The sequence below is a fragment of the Grammomys surdaster genome, unplaced genomic scaffold, assembly GCF_004785775.1.
Source record: "Grammomys surdaster isolate TR1022 unplaced genomic scaffold, NIH_TR_1.0 125428, whole genome shotgun sequence".
NCBI classification, from domain to species: domain Eukaryota; kingdom Metazoa; phylum Chordata; class Mammalia; order Rodentia; family Muridae; genus Grammomys; species Grammomys surdaster.
In genome coordinates, this window is record NW_021620295.1 from 1,354,352 (window position 1) to 1,381,033 (window position 26,682).

Consider the following 26,682-nt stretch of genomic DNA (forward strand, 5'->3'; position numbering starts at 1 on the left):
CAAATTGATGTTTGGCACAAAGACAGTAGTGAAAACTAATTTTTGATCTGTTGCAACCAGTAATGAAAACTAATTTTTGATCTGTTGCAACCAGCACTTTGTCGGCGAGTGCTGCTCTTGAAGTCTCTCTCATCTTGGCAGCAGTTAGGTATCTTATAAGAAGCTGGCACGGTTCTTGTCCACTTGAGATATCTGCAGTTGGGGAGTCGGTGAAAAGTTGCCTCTTCCTGTGTGAACATGGTGCGGACCAAAGCAAACTACGTCCCAGGAGCCTACAGAAAAGTGGTGGCTTCTCAAGCCCCCAGGAAGGAGCTTGGCTCCTCCTCCTTTGTCAACAATTCTTCCTCAAGTTCGTCGAGAAAAGCTGAAAATAAGTATGCAGGAGGGAACCCAGTCTGTGTGCGCCCAACTCCCAAGTGGCAAAAAGGCATCGGGGAATTCTTCAGTCTGTCTCCTAAAGATTCTAAGAAAGAGAACCAGATTCCTGAAGAAGCAGGAAGCAGTGGCTTAGGAAAAGCAAAGAGAAAAGCGTGTCCTTTGCAACCTGATCACAGAGATGATGAAAATGAATAGAACTTACACATCTGAATAAATGTCTTCAGTTTACTTACATATTCTAGGATGTAAATTTGGTTAAATGAGTTTGTCCAATTGGCTTGTTGATGAAAAAAAATGAGGCTAGAATTTAACCCTTCAAAAGAAGCCAGCTATAAAAGTGGAGAATTTTCATAATTTGTAAATTTGAATTGCATACTTGAATTTATGTCATATGCTCCTTCTTTTATCTGTTAAGCTTCTTCCTAAAAATCAACATTACCTGATGTTCTAATTACTAATCTATTGTCTTTGCTTAGATTTTTGTACTGATGCCATTTTATGGGCGTTGATTATGGAAATAGTGCCATATAGTTATGGCATGTTTGCTTTAAAAAATTGACTTAGTCTTTTTTACATTAAAAAATTCAATATTAAAAAAAAAAAGAAGCTGGCACATGTTTAATGGACACTTTGGGTTAGGCAGGTGACAATGACTCTTGCAGCATGGTGTCCGTTTACAAAGGACCTATGATTTGCTGTCTGTGCCAAGTCAATTACCATCTGGACTTCACCATCTAGCACTTGGAGGCATGCAGGGCTTCACAGAACACTATTGTCCTGACCACTGCAGCTCACAGTCGCTCCTGTTTCTTTGCTTTTATTCTTCCTCACTCACAATAAACTTAAATTTAATTTTCTCCTATGGAGTCTTATACATCTTAGCTGTCTTGAGTCTCTCCCAAACAACACAAATAGTACATAGTTACTATCTTAGTCAGGGTGACTTCTGCTGTGATAAAAGGCCATGACCAAAAGGGAGGAAGAGATTTATAAGTCTGTCACTGAAGGAAATCAGGGTAGGGACTCAAATAGGGCAGGAACCTGGAGGCAGGAGCTGATGCAGGAGCCGTGGAGGGGTGCTGCTTACTGGCTTGCTCTCCATGTCTGGTGCAGCCTGCTTTCTTATAGAACCATTTCCTCTAGGCTCCACACAACAGTTACCTTCCAACAGCCAGGTAGGAGCCTGGCTTATTTCTCTGGCCTCTGTCTCTGGCCTGTTCCCCAAGCCCTGTCCTTCCTCTCCTCCTTTCTCTCTCTCTCTCTCTCTCTCTCTCTCTCTCTCTCTCTCTCTGTATAAAAGACACATAACTCTGGCATTTTACTTACAAGGAGTGAGCCTAGACTGGACAGGTTCTGAGCTGTTCTAACTTAGCATGCAAACTGTACACTCCTTGTTTCTGGCTGTTTGAGTCTTGCTCTGGGTACTTTGTCCCACCAGTCTGTCCTCATGGTGCACTTCTCTTGGGCACACGCTCCTGGTGTATCCTGTCTAATGGAGACCTCCTGCTCCCTCCATCTTTCTTCTCCTCCCCTTGATCTCTTCTGAGACCCTCACTCAGTCCTCTAGTCCTACCTTTCTCTCTACTGGCCAGTCACAGGCTCTAGCCTTTATTAACCAATTAACTTTAAATTGGGGAGCTAGGTTTACACAACAAAGGTGATGTACATGAGAATTCGCTCGTTTGTCTGGCAACCAGATCCTGAGGTTCCGAATTTAGCATCTGTATATGTATAGCACCAGACCAACCTCCCACAGACTTCATCTGAAGTCTGCGCCACACAGGGACTCTGGAGTAGAAAAGACTTGCAATCTTTGAGGCAGTCTCAAGGGGAGATCAAACCTTCCTTGTCTGTGGTCACTGGCTTTCAGCTGCAGCAAATAAAAATAAGGATTTACTGTATGGTGGTGCATGCCTGTCATCTGAGAACTCAGAAGGCCAAGACAAGAGCATGGAGACATTAAGGCCAGCCTGGGCTACATAGCTCACCCAGTCTTTCCTCCCTACTTCAACCTCCAAACCAAAAACCAAGCAGCAACAGCAGCAGCAGCAGCAACAGCAGCAACAACAACAACAACAACAACAACAACAACAGCAACAAATCTGTGAAGTCTGGCCTGGGATGGCTCAGTAGGAGACAACTTGAGTTCAGCTATATGCAAACCTGTGGGATTAAAAAGCAGCAGATCCCAGGAGCTTACTGGCCAGCCAGCTTGGCATAAATGTAAGGTTTGGATTGAGTGAGGCTTGTCCCAAGGGAATAATGCATACAGTGATAGGGGAGGACTCTGAATGGCTTCTTCTACCATCTAAAAATGCATGTGTGCAAACACACACACACACACACACACACACACACACACACACACACGATATCCGTGCATGCATACATGCACACAACACACAAAACAACACAAACCAGGATTACTAGTTAAATCTTGATACCCAGTTAAATCCGAGTTCCAAATAAACAATCAGGACACAAATTAAATGCTTTTATTAAAAATGTATTTACTCATCTGACATTAAACTTTTATTGGATACATTTTGTTTTACCTAGCAGCCACAAAAGGTGGAGGAAGGGTGGTTGCAGCCTGTCAGTCAGCTGAGCCAGCAGCTGTGTATAGCAAGGCTGGACCCCAAAAGTTACTAAAGGGGAGCTGGAGGGATGTGAGCAGTCTCTGCAGGCAGGGATTCTGGCAACAGCTCAGTGGATCACAATAGATTAAGCTGCCCTGACCCAGAACTGCAGGTCCAAACACCTCCAACACCTAGTGAGAGCATGGCTTGGTCTCTGCCTCTGAGCCCTCACCTCTGTATTGGCCCTTCCCCTGATACGTGCCTTCAGTCACTTTGTGTGACTGAAGAGTTCTACATCTTGATCTGCAGGCCGCAGAAGGAGTGTATGTCTCACACTGAGCATCACTTGAGCATGTATAACCTAAAAGCCCACCTCCACAGGGACATATTTCCTCCAACAAGGCCACACCTCCTAATAGTGCCATCCCCTATGGCCAAGCATTCAAACATATGAGTCTGTGGGGGCCATAGATATTTAAACCAACACAGTCCCTTACCCCACCTCCCGCCTTCCAGAGCCTCACAGGACAAGGACTCTGCCATGGAGCTCTGTCCTTAGTTAGCCCTTTAATTCTATTCTGAGACAGGATGTCACAGTTGTCGAGGCTGACCTCCAACTTGTCATCCTTGTGCATCAGCCTCTGAAGTAGCTGGAATCACGGGCTTTTGCTACTGTAACTGGTTAGACGCAGTTTATCTGGAGAACTCTGCATTCCCCTTACAGAAACCTGGGGCTCTGTGGGTTAGATCTAGAAGAGTCCCAAGGTACAGAGGTAAGAGAAGCAGGTGGTAGGGGCAACAATAATTTCCAGCATAATTTCATTTATGTTTTAAAAAACTCCACAAAGTACCTGTGTGTGTGTATGTGTGTGTGTGTATATATATATATATATATATATATATATATATATATATATCTCCCAGACATCCCCCAAAAATGACGTGGGAGGGGAGGGCAAGAAGAAGCATAGGTATCTGTTTTCTTAGCATTTAGAAAATAAAAGTGATAGTACAATTGACATCAATAATTAAAGTATTAGGACAAGCTACTGATGGTCAGGATGAGGGTGCTGTGGCACACACCCAGTTACAGGCTGCCCCTTCTCCATGCTGGAAAATTCTCTTCCGAAGTGTGTTACCCACTTCCCAACAGAAGAGCTGGAACCAGGAGAGTGGGCTCCCATTCTTTCTGACTCTGCAACTAAACATACAAAACAGAAGTGCGGTCTCCTCACCCAAACCATTGTGAAACGAAGGCTTGTTTCTGATCTCCTTAGATTTACACTGACAGCAGAAACAAGAGTGTGTCAATTTGATTATTCATGGAGTTGGGATATTGTATGATATGGACCCATGGTCCTTTTACGTGGGGGTGATTTTGAATCGAGTCACATTTAGATCTAAGAGCCTTAGTGAGGAATTACGCAACTAAGCTCACATTAATCTTGGCAGTCACCTTCTGAGAGTTGTGTTTCAGCCAATGAGAGTCATATGTCCCAGCTAGCTTTGGCCTCGGGCCACTGGGATTGTCAGAATCCTTCATTCCCATTACCTGATGGAGCTGTATGGCCCAAGGTTCTCATCACTGCCTTGGAGGTTTAGGAACCAAAGATCCTGAAACTCAGAAAGGATTGGTTCCCACTGATGATCAGAGCAACAACAGCACAGCAGTCTGATGTCTCTTCCTTTCTCAGATCAGTGATGGTGACTCAAGACCCTTATTTCCACCACAGCCAGAAGAACGACAGGCCCACATTGTGGTTGATATCAGCCTATAGAACATGGATGATACTAAACCACAAAGCCCTGGGGTGGTAGGAATCTTGAACAGTAGCCCAAGTACTGTTCCAGCCTGCTCTGCTCAGACAGTGGCAGATGATTTGAGGTTTTCACTATTTTCCCATTTCTGCTCATTACTTCCCCCATCAAAACCTCTTCTACTTTTTAAGCCCCTGAAAGCTGACCAGGATGTCTACTGTGTGGCTTCAGAGTGACACTGGAGAGATAGAAGACAGCAAAGCCATGTTTCTAGTGGCTAGGGGGAACTTCCTGTGCCAGTAGGTGGCTGATACCAGGCGAAACATAGGAAGACAGGAGACAGAAAAGAGGCCCTAACAAATACAGTAGCCTCAGAACTGTTGCCCCACCTGGCAGGTATTCCAATCCCAGTATTTTCTGAGAACGCAGAGCAGAGCAGAGCAGAGCAGAGCAGAGCAGAGCAGAGAGCAGAGAGCAGAGAGCAGAGAGCAGAGAGCAGAGAGCAGAGAGCAGAGAGCAGAGAGCAGAGCAGAGCAGAGCAGAGCAGAGCAGAGCAGAGCAGAGAAGAGAGCCGAGCCGAGCCGAGCCGAGCAGAGCAGAGAGCAGAGCAGAGAGCAGAGCAGAGCAGAGAGCAGAGCAGAGCAGAGCAGAGCAGAGCAGAGAGCAGAGCAGAGCAGAGCAGAGCAGAGCAGAGCAGAGAGCAGAGCAGAGAGCACAGAGCAGAGCAGAGAGCAGAGCAGAGCAGAGCAGAGAGCAGAGCAGAGAGCAGAGAACAGAGTAGAGAGCAGAGCAGAGAGCAGAGCAGAGAGCAGAGCAGAGAGCAGAGAGCAGAGCAGAGCAGAGAGCAGAGCAGAGAGCAGAGCAGAGCAGAGCAGAGCAGAGCAGAGCAGAGAGCAGAGAGCAGAGAGCAGAGCAGAGCAGAGAGCAGAGAGCAGAGCAGAGAGCAGAGAGCAGAGAGCAGAGAGCAGAGAGCAGAGAGCAGAGAGCAGAGAGGAGCAGGGAGGAGCAGGGAAGAGCAGGGAGGAGCAAGGAGGAGCAGGGAGCAGGGAGCAGAGCAGTGCAAGCAGCAAGTATCACTTTCCTGGGATACAGGGCCATCCCAGGAGCTCAAGTAGAACACAGACTTGAACAGGCAGCACCCTCAATCTGGCATATGTCACCCAGTACCAATGTCATTCCTGTTGTCTCCCCATCCTGGACAAGCAGCCCAGACTGATGGCAAACATTCTGACCACTGCTTGTCCTTCAGTATCTTCAGTGTTTGCCCAGAGGGCTCTATCTGCAACAACTCTGATGATCTTAACTCCAAGCAGTGGGACTGAATCTGCTGGGGCTTTCCATTTTTATCCCAGAACTTTCTGGCAGTCTTTCAGGAAGGGCTGTAATGAATGATTCCTTTCTTCTTTTCAAGATTCAGCAAAAGTAGAGAGCCCAGCAGGATCTGGTGTGGAGGCGGCTAGCTGGCAGCAACTAGCAGGCTTCTTATAATCACTGAAGCAAGAAACAGGGTGCAAGGGACCTCCCAGCATGGCAGAACCATCAGAGAACTCATATTTTTGGTTGTGAGCCTAGCCTTTAACGGCTGAGCCATCTCTCCAGCCAGTCATCAGAGAACTCTTTTATGTGTTTATCAAAAACAGCTCATATCTTTGGTTCATGACTTCTATTCCAGGTTTTCTGTTGGCAGTGGGAGGGAGTGGGGGCCATGTCCTCCTGCAGAACCTGCCTACTGTTCTGGAAAAGAACCCCCAAGACCAAGTTCTCAGTACAAAGAAGATGTATTTGCCCAGAGGTAAAAAGACAGGAGGTAGAGGAAGAAGGAGAAGGGGAAGGGGACAAGAGAGAGGGGAGACAGGGGACAAGGGAGAGACCTAAGGGAGTGTTTGTCCTGGAGTGGGACAAAGGACTGCTTCTGGATAGAGGGGAGACAGACTGACACATAGACACTGGTGCTTTATCAAGAAAAAACTGGAAAATGAGTGTTAGAATGAGGTGTTTAATTTTAATTGGGTATATTAAGTGAGCCAAAGAGGGCTTTTGATAGTTGGACTTCTATACTTTGATAGCTGGACCTTGGTAGTCAGCTCTAGGAGGAAGAAATGGCCAAACAAGAGAACAGACCTTGGGGGCCAGCCTTAGGAATGGAATCGAATGGCTTTTAGCAAGGCAGAGGGCATGGGGAGAGGGTGAGGCCTGTCAGAGCCATGCTCACAATGCTTGAGCTGGCCAGAGTCCCTGCAGTTCTTCCAGTTAGGTGAACAGCACATACCCTGCCTGAACGACAATACAGATCCTTCTCCCAGTGCCTCTGTGCTTTGGGACAGTCTGTGGTCACATGATCTTCTTGACTCCTCCTTCCAGGTCCTATGGTTATGAGTATACACATTACACCTGACCCCCAGAAGCTTCTAACCCTTACCAGGAAGAAATCCTATGTCCAGAATCAGCTGTTCTGAAACTGATCCGTAGGGCCTCTTTAGTGATTGATAGGAACCCATCTCTCACCATGGAGACACAGAGTCTCCTCCCACCCCATCCCCCCAGAGGATGGGGACTCTTGGTAAATGCAGATCAGGATGTGTAAACACCCACCCACTATCTACTTTCTTTGAGAAGGAGAATAGATTCTGTAGATTCTCTTTTCTGTTGAATTACTCCCTGTTTCACTGCTTGAGTTACTATTTTATTGTAGCTTCTGGAGGCGGAAGCTTAATTTTCTTGATTTTTCAGCCTTTCTTTTTAACGTATGCATTTATACATATACGTTTTCCTGATCACTGCATTGGCTGCATCTCACAAGCTTGAAGCCATTTTTTGTATATTTTCTAAGAACTATATAGCATACTTCTCTGATCAATTACAATAGTCACACCTTACCACAGATTTCCATTTAAACTGTAAAAAACAGAAGCAAATGAGAAGGAGCAAACTGATGACTTCTGCTTTTGAGAGATAATTTCAGTACTTTAAAAAACACATACATAGGGGGCTAGAGAGATAGCTCAGCATTTTAAAGCACTGGCTGCTCTTCCAGAGGACCCAGGTTCAAGTCCCAGCACCCACATGGCAGATTCCAGCTGTCTATATAACTCCAGTTCTAAGGGATCTGACACCCTCACATAATGCATGTGTAATAAATAAGTTTTTGAAAACCACACGTTAGGATGATGGAGTAAATGGCTCAGCAGTTACCAGCACACAGCACTCTTGCAGAGGACCCAAGTTCGGATCCCAGTACCCATATCAGGCAGCGCACTACCTCCTGTAACTGCAACTCCACTAGCCCTTGAACCCACTTGCATCTACCCCACATAAAACCAGACACCGACACATAATCACACTAAGTGTAAAATAATAAAAATACATTTTAGGGCCCGGGGAAAGGACTCAGTAAAGGGTATGCTGTGCTAGTATGAGAACCCACGTTTGGATCTTCAGTACCCACGTACAAAACTGGGCACAGCAGCATGTGCCTGAAATCCCAGTGCTGGGCAGGCAATAAGAGGATACCTGGGTTTTGCTAGCTCCAGGTTCACTGAGAGATCCCGTCTTAAAAATAAGATGGGGGTGACTGAGAAAGACAGCTGATATTAACCATCAACCTCTGGCCTCCTCACATATCCCTGCAGGTAAACACATTTTTAAGTGAAGCCTAGACTTAGTAAATTTATTTCACATTATTGTGGTGTCTTTTACACCTGTTTGGACTCATTTGTTTTCAATCACACTATTGTTCACTGAATTCACAGAATTCATTAACAAACTGGTATTTTTACTTCCAAGGGTTTTCAGTAGAACAGCAGAATAGAAAAGATGCCCATGAGCTGCTTGGTGTGGCCCTCCAGTCTGATTAGATAGAAATCTAGAACATTATTGCTTTATTAGTTCTATTTTAAAAATTATAAATCATTCCTAGGGAACCCTCCCAGTCAGGTGTTCCTCATTGTGGTCGGTCAGACGTATTGATATGTGGGTGTCCAAACTCATCAGTCTGTATGTTCTGCTGCTTGGTGTCGTCTCTTAGGGCTGAACTGAGGTGGAGCAATGCCCCCTCGTGTAGATTTCTACATTGAAAAAAAAAAGGTAGAAACAGTTTCTCTTTTCTCTTTTCAGTCAGTAGCTCAGGCTGGCCTTGAACACACTCTGTACCTGTGGCAGGCCTTGATCTTGGATCCTTCTGCCTCAGCCTCCTGTGTATCAGGCCTCAAGGCAGGAGCTTCTTCCACAGTTCGCTGCCTCTTTCCTGGTCTTGCCACTAATTCGAGGCTGCATTCACACATGGGCCTCTATGTAAAACTTGAATTAGATCTAAGTAAGAGTTTTCAATAAATGACTAAAGCTCCTGTAGAAAAAGCCACTGACCATGCAGGGGATACATCTGAAGCAACAACAATAACAACAACAAAATAGATCAAGTTTAACATGTGAGGAATGTCTTAAAGAAAAGTGTCCTGGATGACCATGGTCCAGGATGGCTGCTTAGCACTGGCTTCTCAGTGACATGAACTTGAAGACTTCTGGTAGGCTTCATGGCTAGGTGTGGTTTTGTTTTTGTTGTTCCATTCAGGTTTCTATTTTGAAAAAGGATCTTAGACAGTTCCTGTGGCCCCTGATGCTCTGTGGAACCAAGGATACTGGGATAGGCAACTGGTATCCTCAGGGACGTTGATGCTCTGACAGCATTGGGGCAGGATCCCTGAGAGTGGTTACTGTGTCAGGTTTTTGGGGATGGGAGCAGATGCTGTGTACACAATGCAGGCTGTGGCAGTGGCCTCAGTTCAGTTCAGCTTCTTGTTGTTGTCTGTGTTATGCACAGAAGCTAGAAAGTCAACAATGAGCTTGGCTGTCTTCCTTGGTCTCTCCATCACCACTGAATGGCCACAGTTTTCCAGAACCTCTACCTGGGAGTTAGTGATTGACTTGGCTAGTATGTCTGCCCCAGACACATCAAGCACCTGCAGAGAAAGAGAAAGAAAGAAACACATGCAAAGATTGAGACGCTCTGCTGCACTGTTGTAGACAGTTTCTACCACTTAGCTCTGGCAGGAGTCAGGGAGATGGGATAAATGGAAATCACCAGCATGCCTCCTGTTTGACTTTGAAACATGGTACTGGAAGTGTAACATTGCCAATGACTGTGAGGTGGAAAAGATGCAGTTCCTGTCTGCAAGGAGGTTAAGTCGGAGGGGGAGCTAGACAAATCAAGAGATGACTGTAGCAATGATATGAACTGGCTGAGACGGCAAAAGGGGGCAGAGCAAGGGAAGACATCATTCCTGAGTTCTGAGAGAGCTGAGGGAGCAGGGGAAACTTTAGAGAAAGGGGAGGAGCATGAGGGTGTGTGTGGGTTATGGCAAGGTCAGGGGTCAGGCAGGGCATGCTAAGGCAGAGGGAGGGTCTTTACTCTGGCCTTATCACCACATCTAGTGTTATACTGTATTGGGAATTATATCCAGGGCCCTGTGAATGCTACACAGCACATACCACCAACTGCGCCACATTTCCAGTCCTACTTCAGCCTCAGGACAGTGAGGTGTCCTGAGACTTGTTAAGGGGAATGATTTAAGTAGTAGGGAGGCCAGCTGTAGGAAGGTTTCACTAGAAAATTCAAGAGGTGAATGTTACAGGGGGGTGCAGGGGGGTATCGCCATGAAAGATGTCTGGGGACTCCCAGAGCTTCTGTAGAACTGATTTCACTAGAAAATTCAAGAGGTGAACGTTACAGGGGAGTACAGGGGGGTATCTCCATGAAGGATGTCTGGGGACTCTCAGAGCTTCTGTAGAACTGATACTTTTCAAACAACTCACTTTCATTTCATCTCAGTTTTTCTGCTAGCATGCCTAGTGGGTCTCCTTTGGAGGTAGGTTTGCAGTCACAGCCCTAGTGGTAAAATCATCTGCAAGTCTTCCCAGCCAAGGCCCTTTTCTCTATCCATACGGACAAAAGCAAAGATATTATGCCTGAAGCCGTTTCTGAGCTTTAACCCTTACCAACCTGAGGTTTCCAGCACCTTGAAGTGGGGTAGGCAGAAGAGAGCATGGTGGAGCACAGTGGGTCAGGGAAGGAAAGTGGACATGCAGCTGGTGAGATGGGACCACCAGACGTGGGTGAAAACCACCGCTGAGTTACTGTCCCAGGAGAAAGAAGCCCATGTACTAGGAACATAAGTGCCCAGAGAGGATGCAGGTTACAAAATGGCAGAGGCAGGTGAGAAAAAGAAGAAATTCTCAATACGGATCTACCCTGAGGGAAATCAGAAGCCACAACTCATAGGCAAGATGTCCACACAAGCTCTAGCTTGGCCCTGTCATGCTGCTTAGCTTTGCAGACCCAGCATTTCCTGTGGTCACCCATGTGGAACTGATGCATGGTACCTCATGAGATCCAGTAGAAATCATAGCATCTATTTTGTGGACAGATTATTTATATACATTCTAAAAATTTTCTCCATTCCATTTGAGACCAAGGCCAGGTGAACATGAGGCGAGCCTAGGCCTCACCTAGGATATAAAACTTAAACGAACCAAAAATACCCAGCATTGGAGATGAAAAATTCCTGAATGCAGTGTTTATAAACATAAACATTGACCCAAAGGTGGTGGAGAGAAAGAAAGCTCTTCTATGCCATGCCCTGTCACAAAGAGACAATAGGCCTAAACCAAGCAGAATTTCTTCTCTTTAACAGCCAGGCAATAGACATTTAGAGCCTGGAGCCTGATGTTTTTACTTTCTTGAGACAAGGTTTTTCTGTGTAGCTCTGGCTATCCTGGAACTCAGTCTGTAGACCAAGCTGGCCTTGAACTCCCAGAGATATGCCTGCCTCTGCCTCCATGGTACTGGGATTAAAGGCATGTGCCACTGCCTGGCACATAAACCTTCTTAAGAACCTATGATGGCCTACAGAGAGGGCTAGTTGTTCAGTAGAACTGATTACTCAACAAGATAGTAAGATGCCCACCTACCTATCCCATACAAGTGGCCATAAGATAAACTCAAGTACCTTCCCCTTCAACTGCTCTTCCCTCTCATGAGAATGAGACTTTCATTCCTTCTCAAGCACACAGTCACCCCTCTGGGGCTTGCTTGCACTTCTGAAGTAGATCTTAATATATTCTCAGTCTGCTCATGTCCTGGTAAATTCTTTCACCACCTGCCTGTGTTATTGTCCTGCCACACATAGTGCTAGTAGGAAGAGATGTGGAATGATATTAACAGTTGTTTTCTTGAAGGCCCTTCTATCCTGGTGGACTGAAAATGGAAGAGAAGTGCTTGGCCTGACTGAGGTATAGGAGCCCTTTCAGGAAGGACTGCCAGGTTCAGCCATGCTGTTTTATACTGCCCAAATCCAGGAGCTTCATCCATACAACTGACAATACACAGAGATTCCCTGTATCTGGGCATGATGGCAGCTGGCCTACTGGAGTTCAAAGAAGAGGAAGGCTGAATTCAGTCTGACACAAGTAGGGGTGCTGTGACACTGAATGCTGATGACAGGTCAGGCAAAGAGCAATTGGGCAAAAGGCCATGAAATGGCCCCTCCCCAAAGCCTCTATTATTTGGCCTCTGGCCTCAGGATGCACACAATATAAAAGGCTTCATCATATCTGTAGCACACCATAGGATGCTACACTATACAACAAAATGGACTTCAGAATCTGGCAAGAAATTCTTGATGATAGGCTGAGGCCAGTTCTCAGGGGCAAAGGACATGCGGGATAAATCACGTGTGTTTTGCTAATTGGATAAAAAGATCATTTTTGTATAAGCTGCTGCACTTGGATCTCATGGTTACCCCAGCGGCAGAAAAGACACCCTAGCTTGGAGAGGCTGGGGTACTTGCTTGGGGGTACAGGTTAAGGTAGAGATAGAACATACTTCCCAGGCCTGAGGCCGGCATTCTGGCTCTGTTGATCTTCCTGCTCTACAGAATAATGGGCTATGGCCTGTCCTTGCAGGTCCTCAAGGGAGCAACATTAAAAAGGGAGATTAAAGAAAAAAAAAAGTGGCTTTTGTTCTTTGGATTGAGTTCCTGTTGGCCATGCTTCTGGGTCTCACTTCTCTGGCTGTACTTACACAAAGCTGCTTTTGGTCCCACGGCTGCTGGGAAAAGGTGTGGCTAGAGGGAGAGTGGGGACACCCCTCCTCTCCTTGTGTTCCTTTGCTGTACACTGTGGGCCATCCTTGGCCTAGGCTCATCAGGTTTACCCTCTACATGCACTGTGAGCACCAGCTCCCTCCATCCCTCCCAACTCTCTGCCTGAGCCATTATTCATGTTCGATCTCTCCAAGTGCAGTGTGACTTTCTGCTTCTCCTCTGCCCAGATAGGACTCACAATTGTTGTGGGTCACCCTGGTGCTGTTTGTATTCTGATGTTAGTTCTGCTTCGTCAAGAGGGGCTGCCTCCAACCAAGGAATAGATCACGTGATCTCACTGAACCTTCTCCCTATGCTGACTGGTCAAATAAAGGCTAGAGCAGATGACTGGGCCGTGGAAGGGAAAGGTGGGACTGGGGGCCTTAGAGAGTGGGAGCAGAAGAGAGGGCAGAGGAAGAGGAGGTGGAAGATGGAGCAGAACCACATGGCCTGGAGAAGCCACAAGTAGCGAGGGATCTCATAGCTGGGAAATAAATTAATATAGTGATAGATCTGCCAAGTCTAGGCATACAGCCTGAGGTGTGGTTTTTTTATATGGGCTTATTGGGGTAAGAAATTACCGCGACACACAATGGCGATTTTCAACTTAGGGTCTGCCAGAGCTTGAATGTGTCCCTTATAAGTTCACGCATTGAAAACTTTCTCCTTCTGCCATCCTGAATGGATTAATGGACCACTGAGATCTTTGTCCTCAAGAGTGGATTAATATCACCATTATACGATCCTCAACCATGTTATACAACAGGAAGCCCCTCACTACGTGCTGAGCAGACGGTAACACTCTCTGCACGTGGACTTCCTAGCCTCTGAACCACTAGCTTATAAACTTCTAAGTCCTTATAAACCTCAGGCATTTTGTTACAGTAACAGAAAACAACCAGGAAAAAAAAGCCTGCTTTTAGTATCTTTTTCTCATGACATTCTTTAACAGAAGACCCCATGCAACCTTTAGAATGCATTGTTGTTCATCTGTTTTATATGCTTCTCTTTGCCTCCTCTTGCTTTAAACTTTGTGGAAATCTTTGGTAGGCATGATTCCTCAGAAGCGCTTCTGGGAATGAACTTGGTGTGTCTTCGGAGAGTCAGCTATGAGCTGAATGGTATCCCCATAAATTCTCATGTTGAAGTCCTAATGCCACTACTCGGCATTGGCCTGATTTGGAATAGTGCATTGTAAGTGTAACCAGTTAAGATGATGTCATAATGGAGCAGGGAAGCCTTACTCCAATATGGCTGGTGTCCTTAAAATGAGGGGTAGGGAGAAAGGAGGATGTGGATCGAGATATACACACATGCACAGAAGATGAAGGTAGAATCCATGGATTAAGATAGGGGATGCCAAAGATTGTTGCAAGTACCAGAAGCTAGGGGGAAACGGAGAAGAGTCTCCTTCAGAGGCCCTAGAAGGAACCAGCCCTATTTATTCCCTGACCTTGGACTTGTGGCTCCTAGAACTGAGAGATAATACATTTCTCTCAGTTGGCTGAGCCCCCCAGGCTGTGGTACATAGCTGCTGCACCCTGTGCAACAGATATAAGCCCCTATGACAAAACTTATCACATCTACACCTCATCCTGCCAAACACACACAAATAAAATGTATTTTTCAATCAATAAAGCAGCTAAGACTAATGAATTATAGTAAAGGTGTGTAAAAGTATTTTGTACTCTTTTTTTTTTTTTTTTTTTGCTTTTGTCTATTTTTAAAAATTTATTGCAGGGCAGTGGTGGCACACGCCCTTAATCCCAGCACTTGGGAGGCAGAGGCAGGTGGATTTCTGAGTTCAAGGACAGCCTGGTCTACAGAGTGATTTCCAGGACAGCCAGGGCCACAGAGAAGCCCTGTCTTTTTGTTTTGTTTTGGTTTTTTCATTTTTTTTGTTTGTTTGTTTTTGTTTTTTCAAGACAGGGTTTCTCTGTATAGCCCTGGCTGTCCTGGAACTCACTCTGTAGACCAGGCTGGCCTCGAACTCAGAAATCCGCCTGCCTCTGCCTCCCAAGTGCTGGGATTAAAGGCGTGCACCACCACCGCCCGGGGAGAAACCCTGTCTTGAAAGAAAAAATATGTGTATAGATGTTTTGCCTGTATATATGTTTGTATACCATGTACACAGCTGGCATTTGAGGAGGCTAACAGGGTGTCAGATCCCCTGGAACTGAATTTTCAGATGGTTGTGAGCAACCACGTAAGTGCTAGGAATTGAACCTGGTTTCTCTGGAAGAGCAGTCAGTGCTCTTAATTGCTGAGCCACTTCTCCAGACCCTTTGATAGTTTTTATTTTTCAAATTACACTAACTAATGTGTGTGTGCACACATGTATGTGTACTGCTGTCCCTGTATAGAGGGCAGAGGACAACTTGCAGGACTTGGTTCTATCCTTCTACCGTATGAATCCTTATAATAAAACCCACATTGCCAGGCTTGGCAGTGAGTACCGTTGCCTGCTGAGGCATCTCACCAGCCCTTTGTTCTGTTTTTGTGACAGGGTCTGGCTATGTAGTCCATGCTGGCTTTGAACTTATGACCATCCTGTCTCAAGTCTTCCACATGTAAACTTTTCTACTACTTTGAAATTATTTAAAAATAAACCTTCTTTTAAAAGGATACATAGATCTATATAAGCAGATGTGAAACGATTTCTAAGATACAAGGCATAAATTCTTCATGCAAAACATTATGTTTAGTAAGTGTATATATCAATCCTAGACCTCTGGAGATACAAGAAGAAGTCCAAGGTTATCTTTGGCTACATAGTGAATTTAAGGCCAGGCCAGCTGGGCTACCTAAGAGTCTGTCTCAAAATAAAAAACCCTCTACAAACGTATCTATCTGTGCTGTACATATATACGCTTGCAAACTGGAGTCAGGGCAGGTAAACAGTAGCTGCTTTTTCCGCTTTGTTTTACGGTGCAGATTGAATAAAGAGCTGACACACATACCACTTGAGTGTCCCTGAGTGATGGTCCCTGCTGTTGCTGTTTCTGTAAACAATGATTCCCTGTGACACAGCCATGCCATATTTTTATGTATCATCTATGATACTTTACACACAGAGCAGAACTGAGTGAATGTGACAGAGACCATGGAGAGCAAAGCTACAATTATTTATTATTTTGCTCTTTACAGAAAGTTTCCCAACTTCTGGCTTAAGAAAATTCCAGAAATCTTGCAAGGTAGTAAAGGAAACAGGAACTAAGATTTGGAAGTAAAGGACACAAATTTACACGATTAATTTTTGGGGTATGTTTTTTTTTTTTGGTACCGTGTGACAAAATGGCTTTTGGTAATTTTGATTTAAACAGGGCCTGTATTGCTAAGCTGGCTGCTATTTCCTAGATACATGGGACACTGCTTCACCTTCTCATGCAGCAGAATATAGGTCCATGTCCCTGCACCTGACAGATAGATTAGGGTTGGGAGAATGGCTTAAGGGAAAGAGGTTGCTTAGCATGTATGAGGCCCAGTACTGCACACTGGTAGACTGCAGTTCCAGGATTCAGGATGTGCAGACAAGGGGATCTCAGGGACAAGGCCAGCTTGGGCTACACAGTAAAAGAAACTCCATCTCCATAAACAAACAAATTCCCTTTCATGTTCAAAATCAAACATCACTCCTTTTAGCTCACAGAACAGTGGCAGACATTGGCACCCAACACAAGAAGCCCACCAGGGAGGCTTGCTTTAAAGATTACCACTTGCTTTTCTTCAACAGGGGCCTATGACATACCTGGTCTTGTTTTCCCCAAATGATCTGTGTTGGGACCTTGATCTTGTCCATGTTCTCATGCAGAGAGTATCTGGATTTCTCATTGACGATTTCCAAAAACACTTTTCAGAAAAGAAACACATAGTGAGTGTATGTATGCAGGTTCTACACAGAGGTGTCCCCGTAGTCAGAGCTTCTTCAAGCCCAAGCCACCACCTCCACTCTTGAGGGGCCCAGAAAACATTCTGAGTACAGAGGTTTACAAATTATAAGGCAGCCAGCCACTAAGCTACAACCGGGAGTGGGGGTACTTACATTTCCGGTAGAAGCTGTTATGAGGGATGCGAACATCGACAAGACCTTGAAGGATCTGAGGATGAAAGATCAAACTTAGAAAACAAGAGAAGTCTCACTTCCTCCAGCTTTTTATAGCTCTGGGGCAGCACAGGGCAGAAAGCTCAGAATGTTTCCACACTGTCTAGGGCTGGGGTTATGAATCCCCAGAATGTAGAATATAACTGGGAGGCTTTACAGAAACAAACTAGGGGGTTCTAGAGAGATAGCTCCATAGTCAACAGCACTTGCAGGTCTTACTGAGAACCTGGGTTCAATTCCCAGCAACAATAAGAAGGCTCACAACTATCTGAAACTCTAGTTCCAAGGGCCCTGATATGCTTTTCTAGCCTCTGTAGGCGCTCCATGCGTGTGGTGCACAGATACACAGGTAATACACCTTCCACATTCAACAATAATAATAAAAAAATTAGGAACAAACTTGGGAAATGCTGCAAAGTCAGAGGTCTGCACATTATGTTAAGACACCTCTAATTGCTAGGTATCTTGAGAAACTATCAGTTTAGTTGAAGACAAAAATCTGAATAAACAAAGTATCAGGTCAGCCGGGTGGTGGTGGTGCGCGCCTTTAATCCCAGCACTTGGGAGGCAGAGGCAGGCGGATTTCTGAGTTCGAGGCCAGCCTGGTCTTCAGAGTGAGTTCCAGGACAGCCAGAACTACACAAAGAAACCCTGTCTCGAGAAACCAAAAAAACCCAAAAAACAAAAAACAAAAAACCCCAACCAACCAACCAACCAACCAAACAAAACAAAACAAAACAAAAAACCAAAGTATCAGGCCATTAGTCAATGATATGCAAAAATAAGACTGAACCATCAGGATTGCTGATCCTGTAGACACTGAAGGAGCTGGGGACATAGCTCAGTGGGTGGAGAGCTGGCCTGGAGTGTGCCAAGCCTTCATCATCCCCAGCACCACATAAAACCTGGTGAGGTACAGCAGGTCTGAAATCCAAATACTATGGAGGCAGAGGGAGGATGATTATGGGTTTAAATTCATCTACAATAACCCAGTCAGTCCAAGGCTAGCCTGTGAGACATGAAAAGACCTTGAAAGATGAAGAGGAGAAGAAATAAACTATTAAGAAAACTCTGGGAAGACTTTGATAGTTCCATTGCCTTTGCTTTCCTTGCTGAAGGTTGTAGCAAATATAGACAGGCCAGATCTCCAAGCCCTGGGCTACAAACCCAAACAGGTGGCTTGTGGCCATTTGTTCCTTGTCTCAGGACTTCAAGGCAGAGCCCAGGTAGCTGCCCCAAAGGTAGCCATCACCCTTCTACTCCATGGGGGAACAGGTCTAGATCCTTTCGGCAAACCTTCTCAGGAGTCTTAGGCTGACTAAGTTGAGAAGAGTAGTGGTAGGGTCCTCAAAAGACTGTGTACTAAATGCTTGGTCTTAGGTCTTGGGTGTCACTGGAAGGAAGACTCTAGGAGGTAGGCCTACATGGAGGAAGTAGGTCATTGGTGATACACTTCTGAGTGATACATTGGGACCCTGGCTTGATCCCTGCCTGCTTCCTGACCACCATGAGATGAGCAGCTCTGGTCTATTACATGCTTCCTGCCACGATGTATTGACTCACTCTAGGCTTAAAGTGAAGGGACCAAGAGACAATGGGATGAACCCCTGAACCCACGGTGAGATTATGTATTTTCCCACAGTGGCGGAAAGCTAATGTATGGACCATGTTTGCTTTGGACTGGATCAGTTCTCTAATGCATGACTATTATCTGAGAGGTTTTGAAGGGAGAAGCCCAGGGGGAAGGGTGATGATTGTTTATTTAACAGCACTGTGCTCTGAGACAGACATTTTATTATTTCTCCTGTCCATCCAGTATCCATGCATCTACCCATCTGTCTCCAGCTTTGCTTTATTGATTGATCAATTCCTCTTTCCCCGAATCATGTATTTATGAGTTCAATTTGCTAATCCATCCACTCTCCATCCCTGTATTATCCAGCCAGTATCCCACCCACCCACCCATTCTGTAGCCTTAAATCATATAAGCACACACATGCATCAACTCATATCTATCTATCCTGTACCTACATACCCACCATCTCTGACACTGTGGCCTCCTATAATATCCACCATCCATCCAACCTTGTAAGTAGGACCTTCTTTGTGAAAGTGCACTACTAAAATCTGGAGAGAGACAGACCCTGATCTTACAGAGCATACAGCAGGAGACACATGTGAACAAACTCAACCACAAGATGGCCTAATGGGCTCAGTGGTAGGTGGGCCTACCCTCCTGGGAAAGAAAGGCTTCTGAAGCCAACAGTATTTCCTCTCAGTGTTTTCCTATCCCTGACAACGAAAAGCATGGAGTCTCCTTTGGTCACAACATTCTAAACACGTTGTAATGGGAAGAGAACAGTGACACTTTCTGACTAAAAAGGTATCGAGGACAAAGTGCACCACAGAAACAGATTTGGATGCTTCCCAGATATAGGCTGCACTTACTGAGTCATAGTCACGAAGTCTGAAGAGCGTCCATTCTCACAGCCTAGGAGGATCCCATCCACCCAGAGTCAGGGTTCCTTGCCTCCAACACAGGAGATAACCTAGTCCATGGGCCCCAAGCTATAGACTTTCCTCCCCACACCTCTTCCTCAATGATCTCAATCAGACTTATGACCTTCAACTGTGTCCTCTGCCGATAGTTCCTGCTTTGCCTTCAGGCCAGATTTCCATTTACATCACTTACGTGTCCAGTTGCCTACTGGACACATCCCTTTGGAGGCTTCAAATGCAATCTGAACTTCATACATCCAAAGTGGAACTCTCCATACATGTTGTGAACCTTAACTTCCTCCTCCTAATAAGTCTTGTCCATCTTTCCTCACAACACAGCTCAGCCCTCATCTCAAGGGTTCCTACCCCGGTCTGTACCCATCATCTCTAAGCCAAAGAATATCCTAAGTAGTCCTGTTTCCATTTGTGTTCCCCAACAGTCTTTCAGTGGCTCCCCCACTATGCTTAGAAAAAACACATAGATTCATTTCTGTAAACTATAGAGACCTACAACATCTGGGAGCGGGTCTCAGGAGACCATGAGGTCACATTGTGTTCATACTCAATGATGCTCAGTGTCATTGCCTTTCACCTATGATTCTCTTAAGCATACTATGTAACATGAGGTAATAGCATCTCTGGTGGCAAATGCACATGTTTGTGTTAAAATTTTTTGAGTTTCATATCAACAAATATAACTCTCATAGATGAAAAGCCCTTTGGGTTCATCCAAAAAAATTGTTTTTAATGTACATGTCTTCATTTCACCTCTAAAATTCATTTCAATTTGTAAAGTTTTGTCTCTTAATCGCCACCTCCTGGATTGGACTATATCTGTCCAGGGAAATTCCCTGTGTTATGTACTTAGCACAGTGCTCAGCACACTGTCTGACATACCACAGGCAAGCTACATATTGAAAAACTGGAGTCAGACAGATGCAAGAGGATGTGTGTGTCTGGGTAGGGGTGCAGGGAGGGCAAGGCAGTGGCACTGAGACACTATACCTGCTGGGGCACCTTAAAGCGGACATAGGAGCAGAGCTGGAGCATCTCACTCATCTCTTCTGGGGTGGATGGGATCAAGGGAATCTTCTGAATGGCAGCTGAATCTTCCAGCTCTTTGAGCCGTTGTACAAACCGATTGTCAGTTGAATACTGCAGGCCTGGGATACAAAACAGAAGAGCTTGATGATACACCTACCTTCTTACCAGAGAATATCCAATGATAAACCCAGGTTAATGTGTTAGGAGTCATTCACCAGGAGATCCCTTTTTCACTGGTACTGGCACCATTGCTCAAAGTAAACATCATATTTTGAGAAACAGAGAGAGTTAAGTACGATGGTACATAGATGCCTCCAGAAGCAGAGACAGGAGAATCACAAGTTCAAGGATAGCATGGGCTACATAATAAATTCTAAGCTAGTTTGGATTAAAACAACATTGTGCTTTAGGACCAATTGCAGAGTAACCTGAAATTCGAGACTCCGGCTGTCACCTAGCGTCTTGAGTCAGAATCTTCATTTCAATGAGCTGCAAGGGGATGAGCACGGAGGGGGAAGCAGCAGGCACCAGAAGGAAGCATAAGATGGAAAGAAAGCACAGGGCTGACGTCCCACCCGGAAGATGAATCGCCTTCGCTAGGGGCCGCCCCTGCAGTCCTCAAACTCTACCACTACAAGAGCAACTGATTTCAGAGAAAAGGGAGAAGACACCCTGGGGACTTGTCTTTGAGTTCAATGTCCTTAACAGGCCTGCAAATGATCAACTTTCATGGTAGCTGAAGGGTTGGTTTCTTTTCTTTGTTTTTGTCATTGGTATTGTCTTTTTTTAAAATAAAGTTTATTGTTTTTAAATTATCTGTATTTCATGTATATTGCATGTATGTCTGTGTGAAGGTGTTGGATCCCCTGGACCTGGAATTAGAGACAGTTGTGAGCTGCCACATGGGTACTTGGAATTGAACCCAGGTCCTCTCAAAGAGCAGCCAGTGCTCTTAACCTCAGAGCCATCTCTCTAGCCCCTAACCCCTAGCTGAAGAGGTTTAAAAAAAACCATATATATATATATATATATATATATATATATATATATATATATATATGTATGTATGTATGTATGTGTATGTGTGTGTACATACACACTCTGCCTGTATGTATACCTACACGCCAGAAGAGGGCATCAGATCTCTTTATAGATGGTTATGAGCCACCTTGTGGTTGCTGGGAATTAAACTGACCTCTGGAAGAGCAGGTAGTATTCTAACCATTGAGCTTTCTCAACACCCCGCTGAAAAGTTTTAAAGGTCAATTTACTTTAGCTTCAGTAAGAGTTGCGAGTGTCCAGCTGATGGCAAGGTTCCAGCGCATCATATAAGGCAATGCTTCTCAACATGTGGATCATGAACTTTCTGGAACTCAGGAAGCTGAGGCAGGAGGATAACAAGTTCAAGGCTAATTTGGACTAAATAGACATACTCTGTCAAACAAACAAATAAAATCTACTTTACTATGTGTAAATAATACCCTATTATCAAAGACAGAAAAGGATGGGGAGCAAGCTGGAGAGAAAAATTACTATTTATCCATCATGTACTATCGATCTAAATTTAAAGACTTATGGGAGACAAATAAACTAAAAACTCCAATTTGAGGTAGCCATTTCTGGAGTTACAGATCAAATTGTTGTAAGGTGTGTGTGTGTGCGCGCGCGCGTTTGAATATGTAAAAATATACACATACAAATTGTAAGCGGAGAAGCTAAAGTCCACTGATTTTTTTTATAAAGCTCTCATCATGTGACTATTCAGGAAAAAGAAGGAGACTAGTGTGAGGTGGACATAGGGGTTTGGGATGACTATGGTCAAAGTTCATGACACCTTGGATAAAAATGTTGCTATAAACTCAGCACTCTGCACAATAGGCACATACTGATAAAAATCATGAAAAAAATCTTAAAGTCTTTGGCTTTTGCTCATTCTTTTGAATGAGAGCAGAATGGTACCTTCATCTCACAGGGTTAAGTGAGAATTAAATCTATAAAGACATGTTAGCTCTTGAGGATCAATAGATGCTGGAAGCTGGCGTAAGCATCGCAGTCATGACTATCGGGTGCTGCTTAGCACCGTGCACATGTCCACTGCCTACTTCCAGCTCTCTGTTGTAAAGGTCTGGTTTTCTGCTATGTGTTGTAATGCTAAATACTGGCCCCCAGGCCTGGTTGCCCGCAGAGATGAGAGAATCAGTAGGTAGACATAAGTGATGCTATGTAACCTTGACCCCAAGTTATCCCCGATTGGTGAATAAAGATGCCTACAGCCTATAGATGGACAGAATTGAGATAGGCAGGGTTTGGGTTCCCAGGCTTGGGGGTCTAGGGAGAGACCAAGAGGGGAGAGAGAAGGTAGACAGAAGAAGAAGATGCCATGGGGTAAGGAATCATAAGAACTGGCCATATGGGCTGGCCAATCAGAGTAAAGAAGCCCTCATGGAACATGGCAAGTTATAATTTGGGGTTATTGATAGGGAGATAAAAACTAATAGCTTAGAGGGTAGATATCTGCCCAGCTCTAGTGTTGATTAAGGCTTATTATAAATATAAAAGTTGCACATCTTTTATTTAGGAACTGAATGATAAAGGCCGAGTAGAAATCTCAATCTGAGATTAATTAATTTCCACAACACTCTGTGGTACAGGACTGGCTCCTAGCATCACAGTCATGAGAACTGGGTGGCACTCAGCACAGTGTGCATGTCCACTGCCTACCTCAGCTCTCTGTGGAAGGCTGGCTTCATAGGGCAAGTCAATTTGGCTATGGTTCTCACCATACGACTGTTACCTGGTCAGAGTTAACATCTAGCTTTGCCTCCCTCTGAAGTCTATCTATTAGAAGGACAGCTTTTTAAAAGTAGTAACAGAAGAAACTGTGCAGATGTTTCTTTAAATTCAAGTCACTGGTAAGGTCACCCTGGTCACGTAACTCACCAGCAGGACACACGAGAGACAGGCTGCAGACATCGGACGGGTAGTAAGCAGCATATACTCCTGCCACGTGGCCACCCATGGAGGTGCCTATAAGGTGAAAGGGCTTTTTGTTCAGCTTAAGGCATTCTACAAACTAGGAAGAGAAATGAAAAGGAGGTGTGATTACAGCTGGGATGTCAGCATGGACTGCAGAGCAGAGACCCCCCTCCCCCAGTATGCTCGGACCCTCCACTGGGTCTGACACTGGCTATTAGACCCATCACCTAGTTGAACCCTGTGACATATATGCACTTTCCTTTATATGGCACACGTGACTGTTGGGTCATTTATAAATATAAATTAAACAATGAGGCTTCCCTTAATAAGTGATAAACTGTTCTGTGAAGGGTCAAGGCATCAATGTTATTTTTTTCTCTGTGGATCAGCTGGTTCTCAACTCAGCTACTGTGTCACAAAAGCTGCCAGAGGCAATATGTAAGCAAGCAAACATAGCTGTGCATCAGGAAAATTTAGTTTACAAAAGTAGGTGCTGGCCATGGGGCCATAATTTGATGACTCCTGCTTATTTTGAAGCCCGATCTGGCTAGACATCTGTCCAGTCAGCCATATATATGTCAGGGATATATATCTACACATATATCCCTCACTGGAAAAATATTTGTTGGGTACTTGTTATGCAGAAGTAACCATTTTTAGCTGCTGAGAATGCAGCAAAGAGCCAGACAATAAGCTCTCATGAAAATATTTAGTTTAGGGCTGGAGAGATGGCTCAGTGGTTAAGGAACACTGGCTGCCCTTCCAGAGGTCCTCAGTTCAATTCCCAGCAACTACATGATGGCTCACAACCATCTGCAATGAGATTCCATATGTATGTGTGTGTGTGTGTATATATATATATATAGTTTAACAGTGGAGGTAGAAATTATCAAGTAAATATCCTTATTTGGAAAAACATCTATATGGACCTGAAGCTTACAAGCTACTCTTTTAAGAAAGGGCCCAAGGGCTCATGAGTGGTAATAACTGTAGGAGGGAGCCAGAGATGGAAACTAAAATACAAAAACATGAAAGTCTCCCAGCCTAACCACACAGAAGCAGAAAAACAGGCCTCCACAGGGAGACAGTTCATGGCTCTTCAGAGGGCTGGGAAACTGCCCAGATTACGTTTCTTCATGTACAAATGGGCAGCTAGTACAGAAGGGCAGAGGCTAGACCTCAGTGGGTAGAGTGCTTGCTTAGCATGCACAGATTCCTGGGCTTGATTCCCAGCACCACACAAAACATGCCTGGTAGCACAGTCTGTAATCATCGCACTTGGAAGGTAGGGGCAGGAGGATCAGAAGGTCAAGATAAGCTTTCGTCTACATGACACCCTTTTTCAAAAATACAAAACCAAAAGGTTCAATAGGCTTAAAGGAAAAGCATCTGTAATAAGCTCAGGCCCTCCTCAAATGACCAGAGATGTGCCTAGGCTGCCATTTTGTTTGCAATTACTTGGAGGCAGAATGTACTAGGGACTGGCCATGAGCAACTCTTGCCTGCTTTCCATGTGCTGGGAAATTATTTGGTACTTTGGATGGAGGGTCCTGCTTACCTGATGTATCCTTTTAACTTGCCCAACTATGGACAGGTCATCCAGGGAAGAGCGGGTAGTACCTTCATGTCCAGGCATGTCCACACAGATCAAGTGCAGGTTCTTTGGAAGGAACTGAAAACCAAGACCCTGACAGTCAGTATACCATCTACAAAAACTTCAAAAAAGTGCCTGCCCATGTCTGGGGAGGTGGTCCCCACCTACCCCGTGACCCTGACAGCCACTGAGATTGTTTCTGAGCCTCCATGTATTTTATATGATACTTACATGAATAATTATAGACAGCAGCCTCATAGGGAAGAGAGGAGCCCAAGACTGTCGCACAGATGCAAAGAGGAACAGTGGAAGACTAGAAGGGATGCCAAATGGAATGTGGCTTACATCTGCGACTTAATTTTTTTTTTAATTTACCACTACGTTCTCTCCTTCCACCTGCTGTGGCTCCCAGGGATCGAACTCAGCTCATTAAGCTTGCGTGAAAGGCACTTTTCCCTCCAAGCCCTCTCAATAGCCCAACATCTTAAATCTTCTTAACACTGTTAGCTCAGTACTGCTTCCTCTCCTTCCTCCAGCCATGGGGCTGTTGTCTTGGAACCAGAAGAGATGGTTCTCAGAGCCCTGGCCAGCTCCAGTGCTTTCACCCAACAGCACCAGGCTAGTCTCCACTAACTTTTTCTTTCTCCATCAGAGTCTAATTCTTAAGATAATTATTTTTCTTTCCGCTCTGATTAGAAGATGCACCACCAACTTTAGCCAGGAATCTGAGAAACATCAGTTATCAGAGATGTTTACTGAAGAGAGGACAAAGAGGATTCATTAAGGCTTAAAGATGGCTGTCCTTATGGCAACACAGGTGACTCAATGATATGTGCAGTTTTCTAGGGACACTTTGGATCCCTCAGATACTGTCCCCCTTGAAGTAGGAATCCAGAATGCTGTGCTCTCAAGACAAGTGCCAGCCTCGGCCTCCCAAACAGCTGGCCACTCTCCAAAGGACAGCCAGAGGCCACACAAGTCAACTGAGCAAAAAGTGACTTGGAAAGGGATTCTGAAAAGCTGCTAGATCTAGACCATTTCTCTAAGTGATTAAGGAAAAGAAAAAAGAGCAAACAACAGAAGGCAGAGGGGGTTGAGGAAAGACAGGAAAAGGAGAGAGGAAATGTAGAATGGCCCTGTGGAAAAAGCCCAGCCTCAGACATCATGGCAGTTCTGAGATGGAGCTGTGTCAGCTCACCCTTACCCATGCCTAAAAATATCCCCACAGTGAGAAGATTCCAGAGACACAGGTTTGTTTGTTTGTTTGTTTGTTTAACACTACTCAATCAATTCTGTACACAAGAAAGGGTCTGAATAATATACATTGTTAATTTTAAGACTGAACTTGGGCTGTGTTCCCAGCCCTCTCCTTTTAAGGCAGTGTACCTTGACCACGCTGAGCCACATATCCTTGTGTGCAGAGAATCCATGGAGCATAAGGATGGATGGCTTATGTCCTGGCCTGCCCCTGAAGGAGTAACAGAACTGATAGTCTTCATGGTGTGCGTAGCGGACTTGCATTCCCAATGTCCTCCGCCAATACCTAGGGTGAAGAAAGGCAAGACACAGGTGGCATACTCAGGGGACATGGCTTTGGGAGGGACACTGGTCCTCTCT

The 26,682-nt window shown here is 45.0% G+C and overlaps 1 protein-coding gene and 1 pseudogene across 2 annotated transcripts in view; one reads left to right on the top strand and one right to left on the bottom strand.

Annotated features, from left to right (window-relative positions):
• Positions 1-237: 237 nt before the first annotated feature.
• LOC114637760 lies at positions 238-573 on the top strand (annotated as a pseudogene).
• A 7,788-nt stretch (positions 574-8,361) lies between these two features.
• Positions 8,362-26,682, bottom strand: part of Abhd6 (abhydrolase domain containing 6) — a 47,804-nt gene continuing 29,483 nt past the window's right edge. For both annotated transcript variants that reach the window (XM_028786030.1, XM_028786031.1), the window contains exons 3-9: positions 26,452-26,608; positions 25,030-25,143; positions 23,436-23,568; positions 20,457-20,614; positions 16,893-16,947; positions 16,599-16,699; positions 8,362-9,670 (exon numbers count right to left, since the gene is read on the bottom strand). In XM_028786030.1, the coding sequence (XP_028641863.1) occupies positions 9,494-9,670; positions 16,599-16,699; positions 16,893-16,947; positions 20,457-20,614; positions 23,436-23,568; positions 25,030-25,143; positions 26,452-26,608 (895 nt within the window). In that variant the 3' untranslated portion in view covers positions 8,362-9,493. The remainder of the gene's footprint in view (positions 9,671-16,598; positions 16,700-16,892; positions 16,948-20,456; positions 20,615-23,435; positions 23,569-25,029; positions 25,144-26,451; positions 26,609-26,682) is intronic.